Source organism: Magallana gigas, chromosome 2, assembly GCF_963853765.1.
Source record: "Magallana gigas chromosome 2, xbMagGiga1.1, whole genome shotgun sequence".
Taxonomy (NCBI): Eukaryota; Metazoa; Mollusca; class Bivalvia; order Ostreida; family Ostreidae; genus Magallana; species Magallana gigas.
The window spans coordinates 44,430,335-44,453,332 of NC_088854.1; the positions used below are offsets into that span (position 1 = coordinate 44,430,335).

General features: G+C 34.9%; 1 protein-coding gene across 2 annotated transcripts in view; it reads right to left on the reverse strand.

The window, feature by feature from the left end:
* Positions 1–110: 110 nt before the first annotated feature.
* Positions 111–22,998, reverse strand: part of LOC105343567 (DNA topoisomerase 2-alpha) — a 27,273-nt gene continuing 4,385 nt past the window's right edge. For both annotated transcript variants that reach the window (XM_034445391.2, XM_011450975.4), the window contains exons 9-34: positions 22,797–22,898; positions 22,560–22,697; positions 22,148–22,444; positions 21,780–22,016; positions 21,568–21,673; positions 21,279–21,388; positions 21,072–21,164; positions 20,712–20,948; positions 14,778–14,926; positions 14,404–14,635; positions 10,859–11,058; positions 10,597–10,732; positions 10,300–10,495; positions 10,113–10,210; positions 9,770–9,922; positions 8,702–8,785; positions 8,178–8,378; positions 7,893–8,082; positions 7,612–7,788; positions 5,123–5,264; positions 3,312–3,377; positions 3,056–3,147; positions 2,283–2,414; positions 1,581–1,730; positions 465–643; positions 111–317 (exon numbers count right to left, since the gene is read on the reverse strand). In XM_034445391.2, the coding sequence (XP_034301282.2) occupies positions 174–317; positions 465–643; positions 1,581–1,730; positions 2,283–2,414; positions 3,056–3,147; positions 3,312–3,377; positions 5,123–5,264; positions 7,612–7,788; positions 7,893–8,082; positions 8,178–8,378; positions 8,702–8,785; positions 9,770–9,922; positions 10,113–10,210; positions 10,300–10,495; positions 10,597–10,732; positions 10,859–11,058; positions 14,404–14,635; positions 14,778–14,926; positions 20,712–20,948; positions 21,072–21,164; positions 21,279–21,388; positions 21,568–21,673; positions 21,780–22,016; positions 22,148–22,444; positions 22,560–22,697; positions 22,797–22,898 (4,041 nt within the window). In that variant the 3' untranslated portion in view covers positions 111–173. The remainder of the gene's footprint in view (positions 318–464; positions 644–1,580; positions 1,731–2,282; positions 2,415–3,055; positions 3,148–3,311; positions 3,378–5,122; positions 5,265–7,611; positions 7,789–7,892; positions 8,083–8,177; positions 8,379–8,701; positions 8,786–9,769; positions 9,923–10,112; positions 10,211–10,299; positions 10,496–10,596; positions 10,733–10,858; positions 11,059–14,403; positions 14,636–14,777; positions 14,927–20,711; positions 20,949–21,071; positions 21,165–21,278; positions 21,389–21,567; positions 21,674–21,779; positions 22,017–22,147; positions 22,445–22,559; positions 22,698–22,796; positions 22,899–22,998) is intronic.

Below are 22,998 nucleotides of genomic sequence, written 5' to 3' on the forward strand. Positions count from 1 at the left end.
CAATTACAAATACATGTTCAATATATCCCGAAATAAATTCACTCAATCTATCTCACTAACAACGACAAAGTTTTAAGGCTTACGATAATAAAATAAAACAATATGATGAAACTAAAAATTTGTTCCATGAAGGTTAAAAAGTTCCTGATGACAATGCATTTTTCCTGTTTTCTCTAAAAGTCACTTTCTTCTGATGATTCCCCGAAATTGTACTTTATTGCACCCTTGGCTCTCCCTCCAGCTCTGGCTCGGGGAGCTACTGGTACATCAACATCCTCCTCCATTTCAAATTCATCATCGCTTTCCGACTTTTTCTTCTGTTAAATAATAGTCAATATTTTACATCAAATATTCACATGTAGAAAGACAACTCTGATGGGGGAAAACCCAAATAATTGAGGTGAATTGTTACGTTCATCCCTGACAGGGGCGGAAAAATCAGAAAATGTTCTGTTTTCTCCTACCTTTTTCACTCCAGCTGCTTTCTTAGGAAGGAAATCGTCCTCTGAAAAGTCGCTGTCTGAGAAGTTCTTTGCAGGCCTTTTCTTGGTGGCTTTTTTCGGCTTATCGTCCTCAGAATCATCTGTTGACTTTTTCTTCGGTTTAGCTGCCTTCTTGGGCTTGGTCTCTTTTGGTGGTTTCTCTGTAAAAGGTAAGAATTTTTAACAACTTATACTTGCATTACCCGGTAATACATTTAACAGTGCTGTGGAATCATTAGAATTTGTGGTGGTTCAATTTTCGTGGTACTCGTGGGTAGCCCTCCCCCACAAATTTAAATCCTCAACGTAAACAATTTTTCTGAAACAGTAACCACTGCATCCACGAAATTACATCCCTGCAAAAGAGCAAGAAAGTCACAATCCACGAAAATTGGCACCCACGAATTCAAATGGTTCCACAGTCTATAATAATTTTTTTTTTAAAATTATGGATCAATTTTTTCTCCATTATTTAAGAAGGCTCAATAATCTTGGCCATTTTTTGACTGCATTGACCTTCTTTAGAAGAAGAGCTCTTTATAAAAATAAAGGAAAATGCGCAAATTTAAATGATGAAATATATGGATTGTTTCTTTTCCATGTTTACGAAATAATAATTTAAAATTATACAAATCATAGCTAAAATCTTAGGTAGGTCTCAGGTCTGATTGTTCATTTGTTGACCACTGAGCCTCCTTAACAACACAAATGTACTGAACAAGCACAATTTGCCTCATTGTGTACTAGGCTTCATATTTTGTGAAAACAGGCCTTCAAATTATTATTCATGTTCCTGTAATACCAGTTAATACCGACAACATCCTAAGTTGTAATCAGCAAAATAGACAATGACTTTAGTTTAACGACATTTGAAAAACAGAAGAAAAATAAGAAAAGCCCAGTCACATCATCCTTAGACAAATAATTTAGTATCAACATAAACATCCATCATTTGTTAGGGGTTAGTGGCTATCCAGCGGTTTCTGTGTGGGAGCGAGTGATATGGGGGGATCAGTGCCCCACACAGTGGACCCAGTCTCTGGACACAGCTGTAGGAACCTATAACCCCAGCATGCTATAAACAGATCTCTGTCAGACCTGATATCAGGACATCATCGTCGTCCCCTTCCTCGTCGTCAGATATGGTCAGCACCGGCTTCTTGGTGGTTAACAGCTTGCGCTGCTTGGGTTTATTATTCTCAGTGTTAGGCTTAAAGGCCTGAGCTATGGATGGTTGTTTGGGGTCCGCTAAAGCAGAACAGGAGGGCAGTCAGAAATCAAAATCTCATTGTTTAAAATCCATGATCAGGCCAACACACATGATGCAGATTGCCACTGAGGTGAAAAACTTCCAAACACAACCTTAGCAAGACATAATTTTATGAACCAAGTATTTACTCCTACATGTTTAAGAAAAACTATGTGTATTGGTTGTGACTTTAGCAGGATTTTTTCCTTTAAACATACTGTAGATTCCTTATTTTACGCGAGTATTAAATTTCGCGATTGAACCGTTTTGCATAAATTACCGAGAATATAACATCGCGAACGCAGAATTTTTATCATAGTTACATTTAGTTCACGTCTTTGAAAAATAAAAGCAAGGTTTTAAAATCTGCGAGATGGGCTTCTCGCAATTTTACGCGGATATTAATTCCTCGCGTTAAATTAGGAATCTACAGTAGTCACAAGTTAGTGGATTATGTTTCATTTCTGCAATGGCCACAACCATTTTATAAGGGTAATTATCAAACAAATGAGATAATATTGCTAAAAATAAAACCCCAAAAAACCCCTAACCTTTTTTAGCTGCTGTCTTCTTTTTTGCCGCCGGTTTTTTGGCTGCTGCCTTGGGCTCAGATATTGACTTTAAGATATCCTTGTTGACTTTGTCGTCATCATCATCATCACTTATAACTGTTGGGGCTGGCTCTATAAAATGAATGAATTAAATGATTTCACTACTTAAGTTTCCTTTATTAATATATTAAGAGGAATGAATGCTTAATTAACTTTTGTATCTCAAACATGAATATCTTAAATGTCACTCTTATATAAAAGTACCGTAAGTTTAATGTCCCTTTCACTGCCTCTTTATGTATTTAACCCTTTGTACATTTATCTCAGATTCGCAGATATCTGCAAGTTTTTCCCTCAACACATCAAAATCAAGATGTTGAGCGTTGACTTCATTAGACAGAGACCAATTTCTTACCACACCATAATGAATGAAAAATTCTAGCATGCATATGTGTGATGAACTGTAAATTAAGTATGAATTGTTTTATTCCTGTATGGCTGATTGGAAGCTGATCAACAACCATAAATTTTCCACTAAATAAGTACTTATTTTATTTCTTTCAAACTGTATTTGACTTTAAATGTCTGTGAAAAGAGGTTACCTATAAATATTGCAGGTATTATAAATATTGCAAGTATATGTCTTACATTAATATATACTTGGTTTACGGTAAATACCAGTTCCTTAAACAGTTGAAAACAAACGCTTTTTTTTTTTGCAAAAAAAAAGACAGAAATTTAAATGCTAATTATCTAGAGCTGCATCGCCTGACCTTTTGTGGAAGCAGACTTCCATGTGAGGGCATCCGACTTTGGAGAGCTACCATCCTCCTCATCTGAGGAATCCAAAAACTCCATAGCAGGCCTGTAGCAAACCATATCATAATGTGTAAATCACCTAGACAATATCAGCTAAAGTCATAACGACAGTGATAATTAGATGTACAGGAATGACTCATCTTAATAACAGAAACATGTGGTCTTATGCAACTCGTTAACAGGAACAACATGTTTTTCAAAAGCACCTACTTTTTTGTTTTTGTCTTCTTTGTCTTTTTAATGGGCGAGTCGTCATCTTCCACCACAGCCTTGGACCTATGGAGACATTTATACCGTAAATGGAACATAAACATGAAACTGACTGCAAATGAAATTTTGTGACCAAAGAAATATGCAAAATGAAGCCTTATAAAAATATGCTTTTTGCATAAAAAATCTCCCCAAAACTAAACAGGATTATAACTTTATTGTATCAAAGTTTTTATGATATGATCATAGTCTTGTAAAGCAAGTTTTTTACATGCCATTTTTTAAAACACAAAAATCTAGTGCAAGACTGATTTGTGGCAGTTTTCAAAGGCAATTACTACAGTACAGCATACAGTCACATCACGCTACACAAAGATGTCCTACAATACTGTATACAGGATTATTTTTGCTCCGTGTTATTTTTGCCCTTCTTAACTTGCAAAGGCTTTTGCCCCATCTTGAATTGGCCCAGATATAGGTTTGTTTAAAGAAAGATAATTTAAGAACTTGGAATTCACTAAGTCTTTAATTTGCCCGCTGAAAATGAGGGTGAAAGGGGCGAAAATAAAACGTGGCCAAATATTTCCCTGTATACAGTAGTACAGTAAAACATGTTTAGTACGAACACAGATATAGCGAATTTTCGGATATAGCGAAGGTTTTTGTAGTCCTCGGTAAAATTCTTACAACATCTGCAAAATATTATGGTTATAACGAATTCGGATATAACAAGTTTACGGACTAGCGAACTGGCCCCGGGGCCATAAAACTTAGACGAGCTCAGTCTCACTTTTCCACTATACATTCCTTTTGTAAAAGTGAGACTGAGATCAAAAGCGAGTTTGTCTAAGTTTTATGGCCCCCAGGCCTGATTTTGAGTGACGTAAAGGTGAATAACGAAATTTAACACCTTTATAACGAATTCCTTTACAGTTTAAAAAAGTTTGTACTACCATTTAACATAATAGTTTGAATGTATTCATTTTCATTTAAAATTCGATTATGAAAGGTATCAAAGTAATGTTTTTTTATTTAAAGCCTCAATTAGCAAAAATTATAGTCTGATGAGAGAAAACATGTATATACTGAATTGACTATAGTTATTATTACGAATTCGTTAAACGGATATAAGATTTTTCACACAAAATATTACAGTAAAACTTGGTTATAGCAAGGTCCTAGGGACCAATGGAATGACTTCATCATATCTGTAATTCGTTATATCATCGGGAGACCTTTTTTTGCATGACAAGCGAAACTAGATCATCCTCCTCTGGCAAGCAATAATTTCAATAGTCAATACATGTACATTTAAGATATAAATTCTCCTAATGATGCTTCATAACAATAGCTTTGTTTGATAGGGTGTACCAGGGCTAAAATTATTTGGTAAACACAATGAAAAATCATGTTTTAAACTGTCATTTTCAATGAAATATTAAGGATAATAGTAACAAATCTTCGAGTTTTGTCCATTTTTGACTAATGAAACATATCTAGAATGCCTAGTCTCTCCAAAAACGGCATTAAACAAGCTCTTGACCTCCTCTATTAAATAATGTTTAACTGAATATAGGTATCACGATTACATTTCCCATGATTTGTAATAGAAAGTGAAGAAAATGTTTTATTTTCTACATTATTCCTTTACAGCCGTAAAGTACAGGAAAAAGATTCTTCACATCAGTTATGATGTCATAATGGTTCTAGCACCAAGTACTCTGGAATCATTTACTACATCTTGACCTTAACCACTAAAAACCTTCATAATTTTTAATTTTATGAGGCCTAAACCATACAGTTTGACTCACTTTTTAGATACAGGCATGTCATCCTCAGAAGACACTACTCTGGGTTCATGGACCTCGTTGTTGACAGCCACAAACTCTTCATCACTGTCCGACTTGATGGAACCCTCATCAGAATCAAAACTGTACTTGGTTTGCTTAGTTTCTGAAGAAAAAAATTTAATAAAAGTGACAATTAAGAGATGAGTGGTTGGAATAGACTTATATTTCAGTTTTACTACTGAAGATGGAAAAAGACAGGGCTGCGTTTTACAAAAGAACTTACGACCAAATTAATGAATGCTAATAAGTCACCAATGAATCAATGAATTATTTTTATGGCTGGAAAATATAATAATGGGAATTGAAATATTTGTAAACAAATGGTTTTGTGTCAATTTTGTTCTCTAGAGATCATTTTACGTGACAGTAAATATTGACGACTTTGTCGTAAGTTCTTAGTAAAATGCAGCCCAGAATGATAAACTTAATATCAATTTGCAACTATAGGTACACTGTGTCCCATGCTATTTCATTCTCCGAAGATACATTGTATTGGTTACAGAGTTACAAGTTGTATAAATAATTTCTATAAAATACTTTAATAATTAGAAATGTGTACTGACCTCAGTTATATTGATTAAACGACAAAATCAGAACAAAATTTTTAAACAGGTGACTCTTGATAGCTTGAAATTCATGGGACCGAGGTAAAACTTCAAGGGATCAAGAGTTTTATGTTTTAAGAGTATGGAATTTCCTTGGTTGCCCAACAGGTTTTAATTTTAGTCTTACTGGATGATGATTAACTAAAGCCATTTAATTAGTGCTTACATATGTGCTCAGACAACATTTTTTAAGCAGAACTGGATTTTTTAAAAAATAAATAAATGTAGAAACAAAGATTGAATAATGTCAAGATAACAAGTTGTCTGTGAGCCAATGCTCACTAGTAATACCCCCGCTCTGATGTGAATTTGCAAAACAGGCAAAGTCGTCATTTAACAATTAACAATTGGAATCCAATATAAATTTTAAAAAAATAGATCCCACGATATGGCATACCTAAATAAATAGCATTGTAAAATTTCAAGCATCTGCAATAAATAGTTGCTGAAAAATCTTTGACAAAAGTTTGTTTGATAATTTAGGCTAAAAATAAACAAAGTCGATTTAACAGGAAGTTGACATCCGACTAGTACAAAAATACATGTGAATTTGCAAACAGGCAAAGTCGTCATTCGACAATTAAAAATTGGAATCCAGTATAAAGTTAAAAAAATAGATCCTGTGATATGGCATACCTAAATAAATAGCATTGTAAAATTTCAAGCATCTGCAATAAATAGTTGCTGAAAAATCTTTGACAAAAATTTGTTTGATGATTTAGGCTAAAAATAAACAAAGTCGATTTAACAGGAAGTTGACATCCGACTAAAACAAAAATACATCCCAGGATAAGGCATGCTTTAACAAATAGTGTGTTAAAATTTCAAGCATCTGCAATATATAGTTGCTGAGAAAAATGTGACAGAAATTTTTGTTATGGACAGACAGACAGACACAAGGGTAAAACAGTATACTCCCTTTTCCTTTGTAGTGGGGATATAATTATTTCATGCATTATATTATGACTAGATTGCTCAGTACTGTGGTTTCATCAAAATTCGTTGAATACTAATTTTCGTGGATTTCATTGTTAAGTTTATCCATGAAATTAAATGTTCATTGAAGTGCAATTTATGCTAATAATTTGTATTGATAGGGTCATTAACCACGAATTTACGTATCCTTGAAACTGTTATTTTCACTATATCCACGAAATTTGATACCCTTGAATATTAATGAAACCACACTACTGTGTCAATGTGTACTGGTCCTTCACCTGCTGTTTAGCAAAGATCATTAAAATGACAATAATGCTGATATGCATAATTCTGGAGTCGCTTTGACTTTGGCTCAAAATTATCGTCTCAGCAGTAATTAATTTCTCATTTTCACTGTGTCTCCAAATTATCGTAAGACGGTCAGTGTTACCGGTAATTATAGATTAAATATCACTGATCAATTATCACCTTTCAAGGCAAGTGTCACCTGAAGAAACATCACATTACACGGGTCACCCGTGTAACGCCTGGAACCAATCAAATGCCCAAGTATAGGTGTGAATTAGGTAACGCTTGCATATACAGACCCTCTTCAAAGTATCGAGGGTAAAAAACATAAGATTATGAATTTCTGGGACTGCTTTTGACTTCAAAGGATCAAAGCTTTAAAGAAATCAAGACTAAATCTGTTAATTATATAGGGAAAAAAATAGGACTGAAGACTCACTTTGAGCTATCAAGAACTTCAAGCCATCAAGAGTTACCTGTATTCATAATTAACGAAATTATCATAGAACAAAATCCAGGAATCATTCAAGCCATCAATACTTGATGCAAACAACTTTTCTTTTGATGGTTTTTGATACCCCTTCAGTTCTAGATACCCATCATAACTTATTTACTCACTTGTTTCCCGTTTTGGCCTGTCAATTTTGGGCTTCAGATTCTCCATGAAGCTGCCATCCATGTCAGAGTCTGACATGCCACCTTCCGATTCCTCCTCCGAATCTGACCAAGGATTCTTCTTTTTGCCTTTCTTTCCTTTCTTCTTGGGACTTGCAGAGGTGTCTCTTGGCTTGCGTACTGTATATAAGAAAGCAGAAATATTTCAACATCTTTCCTATGTATCTGTACATTGTATATATGATTATCTGAGACAGTATACGTTACATTTCATTAACACTGACCCTGTTTCTTTTTAGCAGGTTTCTCAGCAACTGCTTCTGTCTTGGGCTGTCCATTTACTTTAGACGTTGGAGACTTGATGCCTGTCTTTTTTTCCAGACGTTCCGCTAGACTTGTGTGCTCCATAACATCCTCCTCCTCCTCCTCTTCTTTGTCAAAGCAATCCATAAGGTTCTTTGCCTCTTTTTTCAACTTCAAATAATACAAAATCATTGAATGTCCAAATATAAAATGAAGTAAAATGTAAATTTTATTTGCAAAGCGATTCCTTCATATCTGGTTCATACTTTGGCTTTCTGAATCTTGTTTGCTGCTGCGTCTGCTTTGTTTTTCATGGCAGTGTCGATTCTTGGCACCACTCGTCGACCCATGGGCGATGGTTTGTTCATCTCCTCTACTACTTTACGGGCCTTCACTCCTTTCCCCTTGATCTTGACAGGTTTGCTCAATGACTGCTTCTCATCCTCTCTCTCCTTCTGCTCCAATTCCTATTATCAATGTTTATCAAATAACAAATCACAAAATTTTTCTTTCTGTACATGCAGTTTCAAAACACTCAGGCACCTAGAGTTCATCAGTTATGGTTATTAAACATGAATATGCACAGAGTTTTTTTCCTTCTTTTTTCTAAAAAGACTTTGTTTCTGCTAGTATAAGCAATAATTTAACAAGTTAGGTTCAGTTTTTGAAAACAAATTTATCAAAATACTATAACATAAGAATGAATTGAAACACTCATCACTGCTTTGCCTTTACAATATTAATTGCAAGGGAAATAATTTCTAACAACTAAAAATAAAAATAAACATACTTCCAGATTTTGCATAAATTCCTCCAAATCATCCATCCACAGGTCTTCTTTACTCTTTTTCTTCAGAGCTTCTAGTTCAGATTTCTGTACACACAGAGAAAAAGATTCATAAAACTTCGTACAAAATCTTAAATCATTTTGACATAGAGCATTCACTCAGTAGAACATTCCCATGTATCTATACCTACTGAAGGCAAATTTTATTTGAATTAAATTGTAATTACATACAGGTGAATCTCGATAACTCGAACTTCAGGGGACCATGATTAAACTTCGAGAGATCAAGAGTTCGAGAGATCGAAAGTTTAAAAAAATCCGGAAATTTTTGTTCCGGTCATTTTGGTTCTAAAATTATAGTAGCCGGAAATTTATATTTATAACATGGAAGGATAGTTTGACATGATTTCAATCGTATTTTCTGCTACATATGTACATTACTTCAATTTAAACAATATAGAACCTACTTGTGTGGTTATTAAGTGTATTTTTTCATGTTAAAAATCTTTTAAGCATCTTATGTTCTCTTAATCATTACGTTAGAATATTTTAAATAAAGAGCATTTACCGTAACTTTCACAAGTTGTTAAAGTTAATAGATCACTTACAAATTACCTATCCACCCTTTGAAGAAAGCAAGGGGTAGTGTCACTTACGTAATCAACCAATTAACACTACCACGCTAGCCCCCATGAGTTCACTCAACCATCCAGGTAAGGTCCACGCGTAGCTATAATTATACGCTTGATCGGCCGCGTGTGTACACAGCAACCACTTCGAGTCATCAAGAGTGAAAAACAATGAAATATGTGTAACGGGACCCAGGTGTTACTTCGAGAGATCAAGAACTTCGAGAGATCGGAGTTCGAGAGATCAAGCGTAAATTTGCTTAGTTATATAGAGAAAAAAATTGGGACCGTGAGTTCACTTAGAGAGATCAAGAACTTCGAGAGATCGAAGTTCGAGCCATCGAGTGTCACCTGTACATTGGAAGCATTTTTCTTTCTTACAGGGTACAACTTGGCTAAAATTAAAACAAATCCCCCCACTTAGAAGCCCTGATTCACTCACCTTCTCATCCCTCTGTTTCAGAAGGGCATCTTTCTTTTCCTTGGTAAGGCACCACAGTGGGTTGTTGAGGATGTAGTTGAAGTCGGGGCCACCCGATGAACCAGAGGCGGTGCTCTCATCATCATCTTCCTCTTCATTGTCATCAGCATCCTCCTTATCAAATATGAAATGTTCATTTTAAGATCAAGATCACTGCATTCAAAAACCTTTGATATTTTTTTTTTATTTCTAACAAACTAAACAAAAAATATTGTATACAATACAGTTTTGATGAGGTCATTTAAAATTGAGTGCATACACGTATAAGCTCGTTACTTAACTAGTATCAAATCAAAATTTTTACTTTGTCCTTGGCCTGTAATTCTTTCCATCTCTTTAATGGATCCGAGTCATAGCCTCTTCTGACCAACATCTGAATCAGTTCTTTCTTTGGCTTGTTCTCTGTGGAATGCAAATTTTTGTAGTTTAATCACTCACTTACACACGATTGATTTCACTGTATTAACTTCTTAGAGTCAAGAAATACTAACCAATTGTAATAAGGCCATCTATTTTCTCCATGATAAACCTGGCAATGTTCTCCAGACGATTGGCCTCCGCTGTCAACAGCCCCTCCATGTAGTCCTTGCGTTTCTGGTAGAGACTCAAACGGACATCAAAGTACTCTCTCAGGACATCTGTGATGTCTTCATATCGCCTGATACAACCATTGTGGTCAAACAACACCTAAAAAACGAATCATCTCGTTCACATATTCATATTTCTTAGAGTAACCATCCCTTACTTAAAGTTACTCAGAATTAATTTACAGTGTTTGTAAGCCTTACCATTGTGTTTGTGGAAATGTTGGACTGCAGTTTGAAGACTTTGTGAAGTCCCTGTTCCTCTGCAGCTGCCAGCTTCTCTGGCGTCATCTTTACAACAAACTTCACTGTAGAATCTGTGTGATACTCTTTGAAATCCCTTCAAAATTTCAAACAAAAAAATACATAAGAATTCTTCTTTCATTCAAGAAATCATGAGAATCTTCAAAAATAGTACATGTACTAACTTCTGAGTGGTATTTGACTGTGTGCAGAGAGTACATACGTAATCATTGAGGGCGTTTTCTCTGTCCCGTGTAACATGATCTCCAGCACATCCTCTTTGTAGTTCTGGGTCCAGGTCCTGATGGGCAGCTCCGTGATCTCAACGGTCTGGTCGTCAATAATGGCCACCTCTCCACTCGCAATGAACCGGCTCTCACTCAGCTCCTCTATCGTGCCCTTGAAGTTCTTGTAGCTAGGCACCTAACAATAAAAACACATACATTATCAAACAAGAGGCCAATTGGCCTTAACGGTCACCTGAGTAGCATATATCCAATACACAAACTTGTCATGGAGTCTCATATATGCATCTAATTAATTAGGTTTCTTACTGGAGTAGAAAAATTATAAATTTGTAATGACAACCACATTTAATTCAAAAAGAACTGTGAAACCTATAATTTTGGTGAAAAACTAAAAGATCTGGTCTACAAAATAATGAATTCAGTTTTCCTTTTAGGTGTGTGGGAGTAAAGAAGATAATTTTTTAACGTTATATGCATTAACATCTATACATCCATTTTGGCCCTGCCCTAGAGTCAAAACCCATACCCCAGGGGACATGAAAATTTCAGTAGAGGACTTCCTGGTAAACATAATTATTAGTCGGTTTTTTTTATACAGATGTGTGAGAATAGAGAAGAAGATTTTTAAACATTATATGCATTAACACTTTATTGCCATATTGCCCCCCCCCCCCTCATGTCCTGAACCCCTGACCCAGGGGCCATGAATTTCACAATTTAGGTAAAGGAGATTGTGGATATCATAACCATGTATTCAGTTTTTTGCCCACATGTGTAGGAGTAGAGAAGAAGATTTTTAAAGATTTAAATCATTTTTACTATATGGCCATATTGGCCCCACCCTAGAGCATGAACACCTGACCAACGGGTCATGTATTTCACAATTTTAGTAGAGAGCCTCATGGACATCATAATCATGCATTTAGTTTTTAACAAATATAAATGGGAGTAGAGAAGAAGATTTTCTAAGATATAATACATTTTTACTATATGGCCATATCGGCCCCACCCTAGAGCCTGAACCCCTGACTGAGGGGTCATGAATTTCACAATTAAGGTAGAGGGCTTCATGGACATCATAACCATGCATTTAGTTTTTAACAAATATATATGGGAGTAGAGAAGAAGATTTTCTAAGATTTAATACATTTTTACTATTTGGCCATATCGGCCCCACCCTAGAGCCTGAACCCCTGACCCAGGGGCTATGAATTTCACAATTTAGGTAGAGGGCTTCATAGACATCATAATCATGCATTTAGTTTTTAACAAATATATATGATAGTAGAGAAGAAGATTTTCTAAGATTTAATACATTTTTACTATATGGCCATATTGGCCCCACCCTAGAGCCAGAACCCCTGACCCAGGGGCCATAAATTTCACAATTTTGGTAGAGGGCCTCATGGACATCATAACAATGCATTCAGTTTTTTCCTCACATGTGTGGAAGTAGAGAAGAAGATTTTTGAAAATTTGGCTTTTTTTGCATATTTGGCCCCGCCCATGGCACCCCAGGGGTGGTAGAGCCATAAATTTCACAATTTAGATTCTTCTTACCATAGAGATGCTTCACACCAAAAATGGTAACGATTGGCCTGGTAGTTTTCAAGAAGAAGTTAAAAATGTAAAATTGTTAACGCACGACGCACGACGCACAACGCACGACGACGGACGAAGACCAATTGCAATAGGTCACCTGAGTGACTCAGGTGACCTAAAAATAATGTTGAATCATCAATCTAATGGGGATAAAACAAGAGGCCAATTGGCCTTAACGGTCACCTGAGTAGCATATATCCAATACACAAACTTGTCATGGAGTCTCATATATGCATCTAATTAATTAGGTTTCATACTGGAGTAGAAAAATTATAAATTTGTAATGACAACCACATTTAATTAAAAAAGAACTGTGAAACCTATAATTTTGGTGAAAAACTTAAAGATCTGGTCTACAAAATAATGAATTTAGTTTTCCTTTCAGGTGTGTGGGAGTAAAGAAGATAATTTTTTAACGTTATATGCATTAACATCTATACATCCATTTTGGCCCTGCCCTAGAGTCAAAACCCATACCCCAGGGGACATGAAAATTTAAATTTCAGTAGAGGACTTCCTGGTAAACATAATTATTAGTCGGTTTTTTTTATACAGATGTGTGAGAATAGAGAAGAAGATTTTTAAACATTATATGCATTAACACTTTATTGCCATATTGCCCCCCCCCCCCCCTCATGTCCTGAACCCCTGACCCAGGGGCCATGAATTTCACAATTTAGGTAAAGGAGATTGTGGATATCATAACCATGTATTCAGTTTTTTGCCCACATGTGTGGGAGTAGAGAAGAAGATTTTCTTAGATTTAATACATTTTTACTATTTGGCCATATTGGCCCCACCCTAGAGCATGAACACCTAACAAAGGGGTCATGAATTTCACAATTTTAGTAGAGAGCCTCATGGACATCATAATCATGCATTTAGTTTTTAACAAATATATATAGGAGTAGAGAAGAAGATTTTCTAAGATTTAATACATTTTTACTATTTGGCCATATCGGCCCCACCCTAGAGCCTGAACCCCTGACCGAGGGGTCGTGAATTTCACAATTAAGGTAGAGGGCTTCATGGACATCATAAACATGCATTTAGTTTTTAACAAATACATATGGGAGTAGAGAAGAAGATTTTCTAAGATTTAATACATTTTTACTATATGGCCATATTGGCCCCACCCTAGAGCATGAACACCTAACAAAGGGGTCATGAATTTCACAATTTAGGTTGAGGGCTTCATGGACATCATTATCATGCATTTAGTTTTTAACAAATATATATGATAGTAGAGAAGAAGATTTTCTAAGATTTAATACATTTTTACTATTTGGCCATATTGGCCCCACCCTAGAGCCTGAACCCCTGACCCAGGGGTCATGAATTTCACAATTAAGGTAGAGGGCTTCATGGACATCATAACCATGCATTTAGTTTTTAACAAATATATATGGGAGTAGAGAAGAAGATTTTCTAAGATTTTAATACATTTTTACTATATGGCCATATTGGCCCCACCCTAGAGCCAGAACCCCTGACCCAGGGGCCATAAATTTCACAATTTTGGTAGAGGGCTTCATGGACATCATAACCATGCATTCAGTTTTTTCCTCACATGAAGAAGATTTTTGAAAATTTGGCTTTTTTTGCATATTTGGCCCCACCCGTGGCACCCCAGGGGTGGTAGAGCCATAAATTTCACAATTTAGATTCTTCTTACCATAGAGATGCTTCACACCAAAAATGGTAACGATTGGCTTGGTAGTTTCCAAGAAGAAGTTAAAAATGTAAAATTGTTAACGCACGACGCACGAAGACCAATTGCAATAGGTCACCTGAGTGACTCAGGTGACCTAAAAATAAAATATATAAATCTTTTATGATAATCATCTCTCTGTAAATTAATTTTTCCAAATGAATTACCATGTCAATGAAGCAATATTTTTTTTTTTTAGAGCATTACCATTGGAAGAGGGTCTTCCCCATCCAGCATTCTCTTGATGTTGGCAATGATCTCCCTGACGTCGTAGTTCGGGAGCTTGGTGCTCCATCCTGTTCCGATTCCTTCCGCTCCATTTACCAGCACCATAGGAATGATGGGACAGTACCACTCAGGCTCAATCTTCAAGTTGTCATCAAAATTGCTCTTCAGCAAAGGATCATCGTTTACGTTGAATAGCATACGTGCTAAAGGGCTGTAAAGAAAATGATGAATTGCAATTCTTGCTTCTGTCTTAATTCATATTCTATATGCCAAGCTACTCTATGTTACCATTTTCACCATAATATTACACTGAGAATTTATTATGACAGTAATGCACAAGTATCCTAACCGACCTGAGAGCTGTAAAGATGTAACGAGGGCTGGCGGCGTCTTTCCCCCCGTGTAACCTGGTACCAAACTGACCAATGGGCTGCAGGATGTTCAGGTTGTTGGAGCCAACAAAGTTTTGAGCCAAGTTGATGATTGTGTTCATCAAAGATGCCTATAAACAGAATACAAGGATCAGTGTGTTACAGCTTGTATACTTTGAGCAGGGCTCGACATTAACGCTTGTCCGCTTGCCCGGTACCAGTTAAAACAATATACGGACAAGTGAATATTGCTGACCACTTGTCCGACTGGACAAGTGCATTTTTATGTAAAGAAGTCTCCAACATTTAAAAAAGGAAAGAAAATTGTGTGATAAGTTTATCCGTAGTCTCGTTATAAGTTTATCGATTAGTTATTTTGAATTTCGATCCCGACATCAAGTTGCAATGCAGTTGAGTTACTCTTGATCGGGATTGAAGTTCAATAATTTTAAACAACTTTCAACATTGAACTGTAAAGGTGGGGATCTTAGTTCTTACAAAGTACCAAACACACATGTTAAGAAAAAGAAAGGAAGAAATGGTAGTAAAGATAAAGGATTATGGAAAGAAATGTAATTTATTTTAGGTTTCATTCATTATTGATAGACTATGATGGCTTTCCATGTTTAGTTTAAAAAACAGCTGAGAAATTAATATAACAGTTACATGTATTTTTAAACCTGATGCTAAATTTAAAATGTCTTGTAATTTGCCATGACAAAGCTACAGCTGACAAATCATGTTTAATGTTATGTGGAACAAATAAATTTATGAAAGACATTTGAAGTTTCCATTTGATAAGTCAGGTTCTTAATTATAGCAAGAACTAGAAAACTGACCAGTCAGGAAGGGCCCCGCTATGACAATTAATATAGAGAAGTGAAAAAAACTTTGAATTCCATCCTCTTTATATTAACAATGATGAGAAATAAATGCCCAGCATAAGATGTAAAGAACTGCAATATATAGGATCTCGTGATTTGTAGTTGGATATGATTTTCATCCAACAATTAAAGTGTTTTTTTCTTGAGCCTTAGTGAGGGGATAAAACACACAAGTTGGATAAAAATCATATTATACTACAAATCATATGAGATTCTATTTATCCCATGTTTTATACACCACAATCAATGTTTACACTGTTTATTAAACTCCACATTATTTTACTTCATTATGCCTACGCAAATCCCGTTGTAAAGTCACAACTGTGGGATATCCAAAACATAGGTAATCATAGATTACTAAGCTCACCAAGACGGAGCATCACCCTTATGAGACATCACCTTTATAAGACCACCTTTATCATTTTATATGAAAATCATACTTTATGATCTTGGATATTCATGGATTCTGTTTTGACAAAATATCGTATATCATCTGATAAATTTTTTTATGATAATCATATGTTCATATGTTAATCAATACAATGATATAAAATGAAATATTGCATCATGTCATATTTATAATATATATCATATAATACAATGAAATACCGTAATAAACAATAATGAGATATGATATTGTAACGTATGATATGACATTGTATTGTGTTATACCTTATTGTATTTGATCACATAATACAATATCATAAAATATAAATCAATATAGTATTATATTACAATATCATATTACATAATACAACATAACATTGAAACATGATATTATATTGTATAATATAGTATGATATTGTATTAAATGACACTGAAACATATTTGATACATTATATGATATTATATCATATAATACAATATAATTTGATTCCAACATTGTATCTTATCAAATGATACAATATTATGTGATAAAGTAAAATATTATAAAATACATTATTATATTATACATATTGTATCATATGACACAATAATATGTATTATAATATCATATAATACAATTTCATGTGATATTATAATATATCATATAAACCAATATCATATCATACAATATCGTATGATACAATATTATATAATATTACAATATCATATTATACAATTCATGTGATATAATTCTATATTACTGAAACCAATATCATATTATACAATATTGTATGATACAATATTATAGAATATACAATATTGTATCATAGGATACAATATAATATTTTGCAATATCTTATGTAATTGTATCATGTGATAAAATAATAAATTAAAAATACAATATTACAATATTGTATCATAATATACAATACTATACATAACAATATCATGAAACAATATCATATAAAATATAAAAAAAAATTGATACAATATCATATCTTATCGTATAACTTTTTATAATATAACATAAGATATCATATTGTATCATATCAAACAATATTGTTTCATATCATACAATACTATATCATAGGAATCATGTTATATCATTTATCAACAAACACATCTATCTATCGAGCTGGTTTGAGTGAGGTAGGAGATTTCTTTAGCATCCTTGATAATGGAGATCAGGCTCTGCATCTGAAGCAACCTCTGCATTTAATTTATAATAAAGTTAAATCAACTATGCAAGCTATCATCTATAAAACATGTGACCTGTTCCAAAAAACTAAACCTCATCCAGCATCCGAAACCTATGGCTCAGATTCATCATTCAAGCCCATCAGGTGCATTGGTATCATAAGACGCATCATCCATGCAAGTTTGGTGAAGTTTGGACCAGTAATAACTAAGATATCATCATCAGAGGGCACTAGCAATTAAAACCTTAACTTCCTCCAGCATCCGCAACCTATGGCTCAGATTCAGCATCCATGCCTGTCAGGTGCATCTGTATCATAAGACACCATCCATTAAAGTTTGGTGAAGTTAGGACCTGTAATAACTAAGATTTATTTTTTAGCATCCTTGATAATGGAGATCAAGCTCTGCATCTGAAGCTACCTCTGCGATTCATTCATATTACAGTTAAATCAACTATGCAAGTTTGAAATAGTACTATCATCTATTAAACATGTGACCTGTTCCTAAAAACTTAACTTTATCCAGCATCCGAAACCAGACTCAGCATTCAAGCCTGTCAGGTGCATCAGTATCATAAGACACACCATCCATGGAAGTCTGGTGAAGTAAGGACAAGTAATAACTAAGATATCATCATCAGAGGGCACCTGTTTCAAAAACTTTATTTAACCAGCTCTTAAAACCTTAACCTCCTCCAGCATCCGAAACCTATTGCTCAGATTCAGCATTCAAGCTTGTCAGGTGCATCAGTATCATAAGACGCACCATCCATACAAGTTTGGTGAAGTTAGGACCAGTAGTAACTAAGATATAATCATCAGAGGGCACCTGCAACAAAAACTTTAACCAGCTCTAAAAACCTTAACCTCCTCCAGCATCCGAAACCTATAGCTCAGATTCAGCACTCAAGCCTGTCTGGTGCATCAGTATCATAAGGCAAACCATCCATGCAAGTTTGGTGAAGTACGGACCAGCAGTAACTAAGATATTGCTATCAAAGGGCACCTGCAACAAAAACTTTAACCTGGTCCAACAACCTTAACCTCCTTCAGCATCTGAAATTTAGGACCCAGACTCAGCATCCAAGTCTTTCAAGTCCATAAGTAGGTCCAGATGCATCATCCATGCAAGTTTGGTGAAGATAGGACAAATAATAGCTTAGATACAGGACCTGCAACAAAAACTTTAACCAGGTCCGGACGCCGACGCCGACGCCGAGGGTATAGCATAAGCTCTCCTTGACTTCGTCTCGGTGAGCTAAAAATATCCAATGAGTCATATCCATGGGATAAAGGAGGTTAACATGGGATGAAATAAAATTTGTTAGAAAAACAAAGAATTGATACCAATGCAATGATACCTAGACTTTGCCTCAACTTCAAACAAACCACTTGCATACACAAGTGTACGGTAATACATATAACAGATAAAGACAGACCTTAGATTTTCTGAAACAGGCAAGATAATTAATCTCAGGGGATTAATTATCCTGCTCTCATCCATTTATTGAATTTAATGAGGGCTTACAGAAGGAACATTTTCAGGTACTATTCTTAAGTTTCCTTTAATATAAACATAGCAACCAAAAACAACAACACCAAAACATCCATTAAAAAGAAAAAAAAAAAGAATAAAAAAACTGATATCTAATAAAAAAAATTTTTTTAAAGGACTATATATGATAAGGGCATAAAATGGCCCCCTAAAATGAACATCATCATTTTACTATCATTCTTTGTTTTCTTAGTACAGATATGTATGTGATGTGCTTACATAATATTCATTTTGGTTCAAGTGCCCACAATTTAGAAATTTGACATTGTAAAGACAACCTTTTCCCGCCATTTTTGCATTTTTAGCGTAAAACAGCTTGTTTTCAAGCAACTTTTCCTTCCGAAAACAAAGAGCGCATTCTTGAACAAATAAAATATTTTAATCAGAGATGTTTCTAGCCAAGACGAATATGTGACAAAAAAATTTTCCTTGTTCAAGCATGCGCTCTATTTTTCCCATTCGTAAATAGATAAGAAAAATGTCAATTTTTGGCTCATTTTGATTGAATTATAGAAATGGCGCACTTCTGACGTCATATACTGCCAGTGAGTGCAAATAAATCAAATAAATAGATGAAAAATATACTTTACATCAACTCTTCTAAAAAAATTAGTTAACATTTTATTGTACCGAAACACTTTAAAAAATGGCGAATTATGGGGGCCAAATTTAACTCTTATCATATATAGTTCTTTATTGTAATTCATATATTTTTTTTATTTTACAGAATATAAGTATTTGGACTAGAATGAAATATATTCTTTATCAAATACCATCCTTTAAACTGAGGGGTAAAAATATTAGGGTGCAGCTCATGGAATGAGAGTTTTATTTGCTTCAAAACAAACATCAGTGCAGACAAAGGTGTTCATTAATCTCCATATGACAGATAGAGATAAGCCTCTAAATTTTCTGCAGCAGGCAAGATAATTAATCCCAGGGGATTAATTGTTCTGCTCTCTCATCCTTTTCTTCTGAATTTACAATTAAGATTTTTTTCTTCAGAAATGACAGAATGGGGTTATTATCTGATTACCTGTTAAAATTAACAGCATTAAGGCAGAAAAAAATAAAATAAATAATCAAAAAATAAAATAGTGTGGAAGGTTAATTAATCCCAAAGGACAAATATTGCACAGCCTTCAATGTATACAATGGTAACATTCTCAGCAGTTATCTCTCTTTGCCCATTCATTCTCAGCAGTTATCACTCTTTGCTCATTCATTCTTATGCATAGTTAGGAATCTACCCCACCACCCCAGCTCCAAACCAGAAGACATAGAGAACCAAACTTAGCATCAAAATATGTATTTCTGCCTACTGAACTACCATACCAAATTTGAACTTGATTGGGCAACCATAAAAAAAGTTATTAGAAAAAAACACGAAATTTGTGGACGGAAGAGTGACAGACGGACGGACAGAAGGACGGACGGACAGAGTGATTACTATAGGGCACCCGCAAATCCTTGCGGGGCCCTAATAATCAATAAATGACTTTATTTAAGTAATACAGAACTGTAGTTTTCAAGTTGACATTATTTGATCTGTAATATTGAAAATTTTTCGGACAAGTGAAGTTAAAGTTCGGACAAGTAAATGTCTTGGTCACTTGTCCAAATGGACAAGTAGGAAAAAAAGTTAATGTAGAGCCCTGTTGAGTAAAGCTTTTTAAAAGAATGAAACTTCAGAAAAGAAATCAATTGCATAGATTTTCAACATTGTATAATATGTGCTTGAATTTTAGTTTGTATATCTAATAGATAAATGTTGAACATGTATTTCTTAAATTATATTTATGAATTTAAATCAGCACACCTATCCAACATGAATCAATCACAGCTCCAGATTGTCAAAAAAGAACTTGACAAACAAAATACAAGTATAAACCATCGTATTTTCTATACTTACCTCACCGTGGTGATAAGCTGACATTTCGGCCACAGAACCGGCGAGCTGAGCCACCTTTAGCTCCTTGGTGAGATTCCTTTTCAGGCAGGTGAACAGGACTTTTCGCTGACCGGGTTTAAGTCCGTCCACCATGGAGGGAATGGAGCGAGTGTTGTCCATGTTGGAGTATAGGATCAACTCCCGATTGATAAAGTCATTGTACGTAATGGCCTTGGTGCCTTTTCCATACAAGAAGTTCTGAAAACCCATAGGACCCCTCATGAGAGTTGGACAGTAATCAAATTACATGTAGTTGCATAATAAAAAAAAAAGTCTTTAATTAAGTAAGAATATTTTTCTACATGCTTTGTTAGACTGTACCTCAGGCAATCCCATTTCAGATCTCCTTTTTCTGTCTTCCATCCAACTTGTGAGCCATTCTTTTCTTTCTTCAATCTTCTTTTTACTGAAAGCCTACATAAAATACAGCATAAGATAAAAAGCTAGTTCTGAAAAATACATGTATGTTCAATTCTAATTCACTGTGTACATTTGTGCACCTTGGAATAAAAAATCTGCAGAACTGACCAGATTGATGGCAGCGTCATCCTCTGCTCCTGTGTACTTGAATGGGATTTTGTGACGCTCCATATCACTGAAGTATTCCTTGGCCTCTTTTGATGTGCTGGTACCCAAACCTAGAGATGAAGAAAATGAGAAATACAGACTGACTGTAAAGAAACATACTGTTATAAATACAAATTATTTGATTATTTCATATACGTACTTTTACACTTTTTATTATATTTTTATTTTTATTCATAACACACATGGAAATAAGTAATACATGTAATTTTGGGTGAAAATTGATAAAGACCTTTGTAGTACTTTACTCGGTAGGTGTGCCAGTTTTCTGTTTCTCTCTTCCATTCCTCAAACTCTGGTAAGCTGTAGAAAGATAGCTCTGTTTTTCCTTTTGTGACCTGCAATATATTTTATACTTCAAGTATTTTTCAACCTCAAAGGACAGCATTCACTTTCATCTTTCTATTACATACACATTACAGTGACAGTACATGTATCCTATACCTTGACAATGGGTGTGATGAACTCCTCAATGACATTGTACTTCAGGAGGTTGGGCCAGAAGTGGTGCATGAAGTTGATGAGAAGGCCCTTGATGTGAGAGCCGTCCTGGTCCTGATCTGTCATGATCATCAGTTTGCCGTATCTCAGGTTCTTCAGGGTGTCTGGGTCGTTGTACTTCTCCTTGAACTGCAGACCCATGATTTTGATGATGTTGTTGATTTCAGCATTGTCCATGATCTAAATTAGAAGAATTTCATTTCTAAACTGAACTAAACTAAACATGTCATCAGCAATCTACATTTGCATGTAAGTACACATTGTTATTTCATGATGATTAAGTATTTATGATAAATGAATTTAACACCCACCTGTTTGTGCGTAGCTTCTCGTACATTGAGAACTTTTCCCTTCAGGGGGAACACTCCGTATTTGTCCCTTCCTACAACACCCAAACCAGCGACAGCCAGGGACTTGGCTGAATCTCCTTCGGTGAGGATCAGGGTACAGTCGCGGGAATTCCTCGTTCCTGCATCATTGGCATCGTCCAATTTCGGAATTCCTTTCATCTTCGAAGTTTTACTTGAAGTCAGCTTCTTGTTCAACTGAGTTTGTGCTTTGAACTTCATCCAGCTCAAAATGTTGTCCACAATTCCACATTTACTGACCTTTAATAATGAAGGAAATTTTATAGAGTCAATAACAAATACTCACAATGAAAAAAAACCCATACCTAAAACATTTTACTGTAAATAGTTTTGGTTGATCAACTTGCAGAATTACCTGATTAATGAATTTTTCAGAGAGAGTGCACTTTGATCCAAACTGTTTGGCTTGCAATGTCATTGACTCTTTGGTCTGAGAGTCAAATGTTGGATTTTCTATCAGGCAATTGACAAATATCCAGAGGTGGTTCTTTACCTATAATAGAAAACATGGATGTGTGGTGTGCAAGCATATAGGTACATCTTTTAAAAGTCAATTTTTCAACATAAATTCACTTTTACTTCCAAAACTCACTTGGAAAGGTTTGATTGCAATTCCACCTTTGTTCTTTTTCTTCACAACTTCGATTAGCTTAGTCACAACCTGATCTGTAACATTGTCTACGTGCCTTCCCCCCTGTCAAAAATTTGATAAATAAGTAACAATGTCTAAATACATGAATATTCATAATGTTAAGAAATCAAATTTTGGGGGTTTTCTCTGTGATACTGCGTCA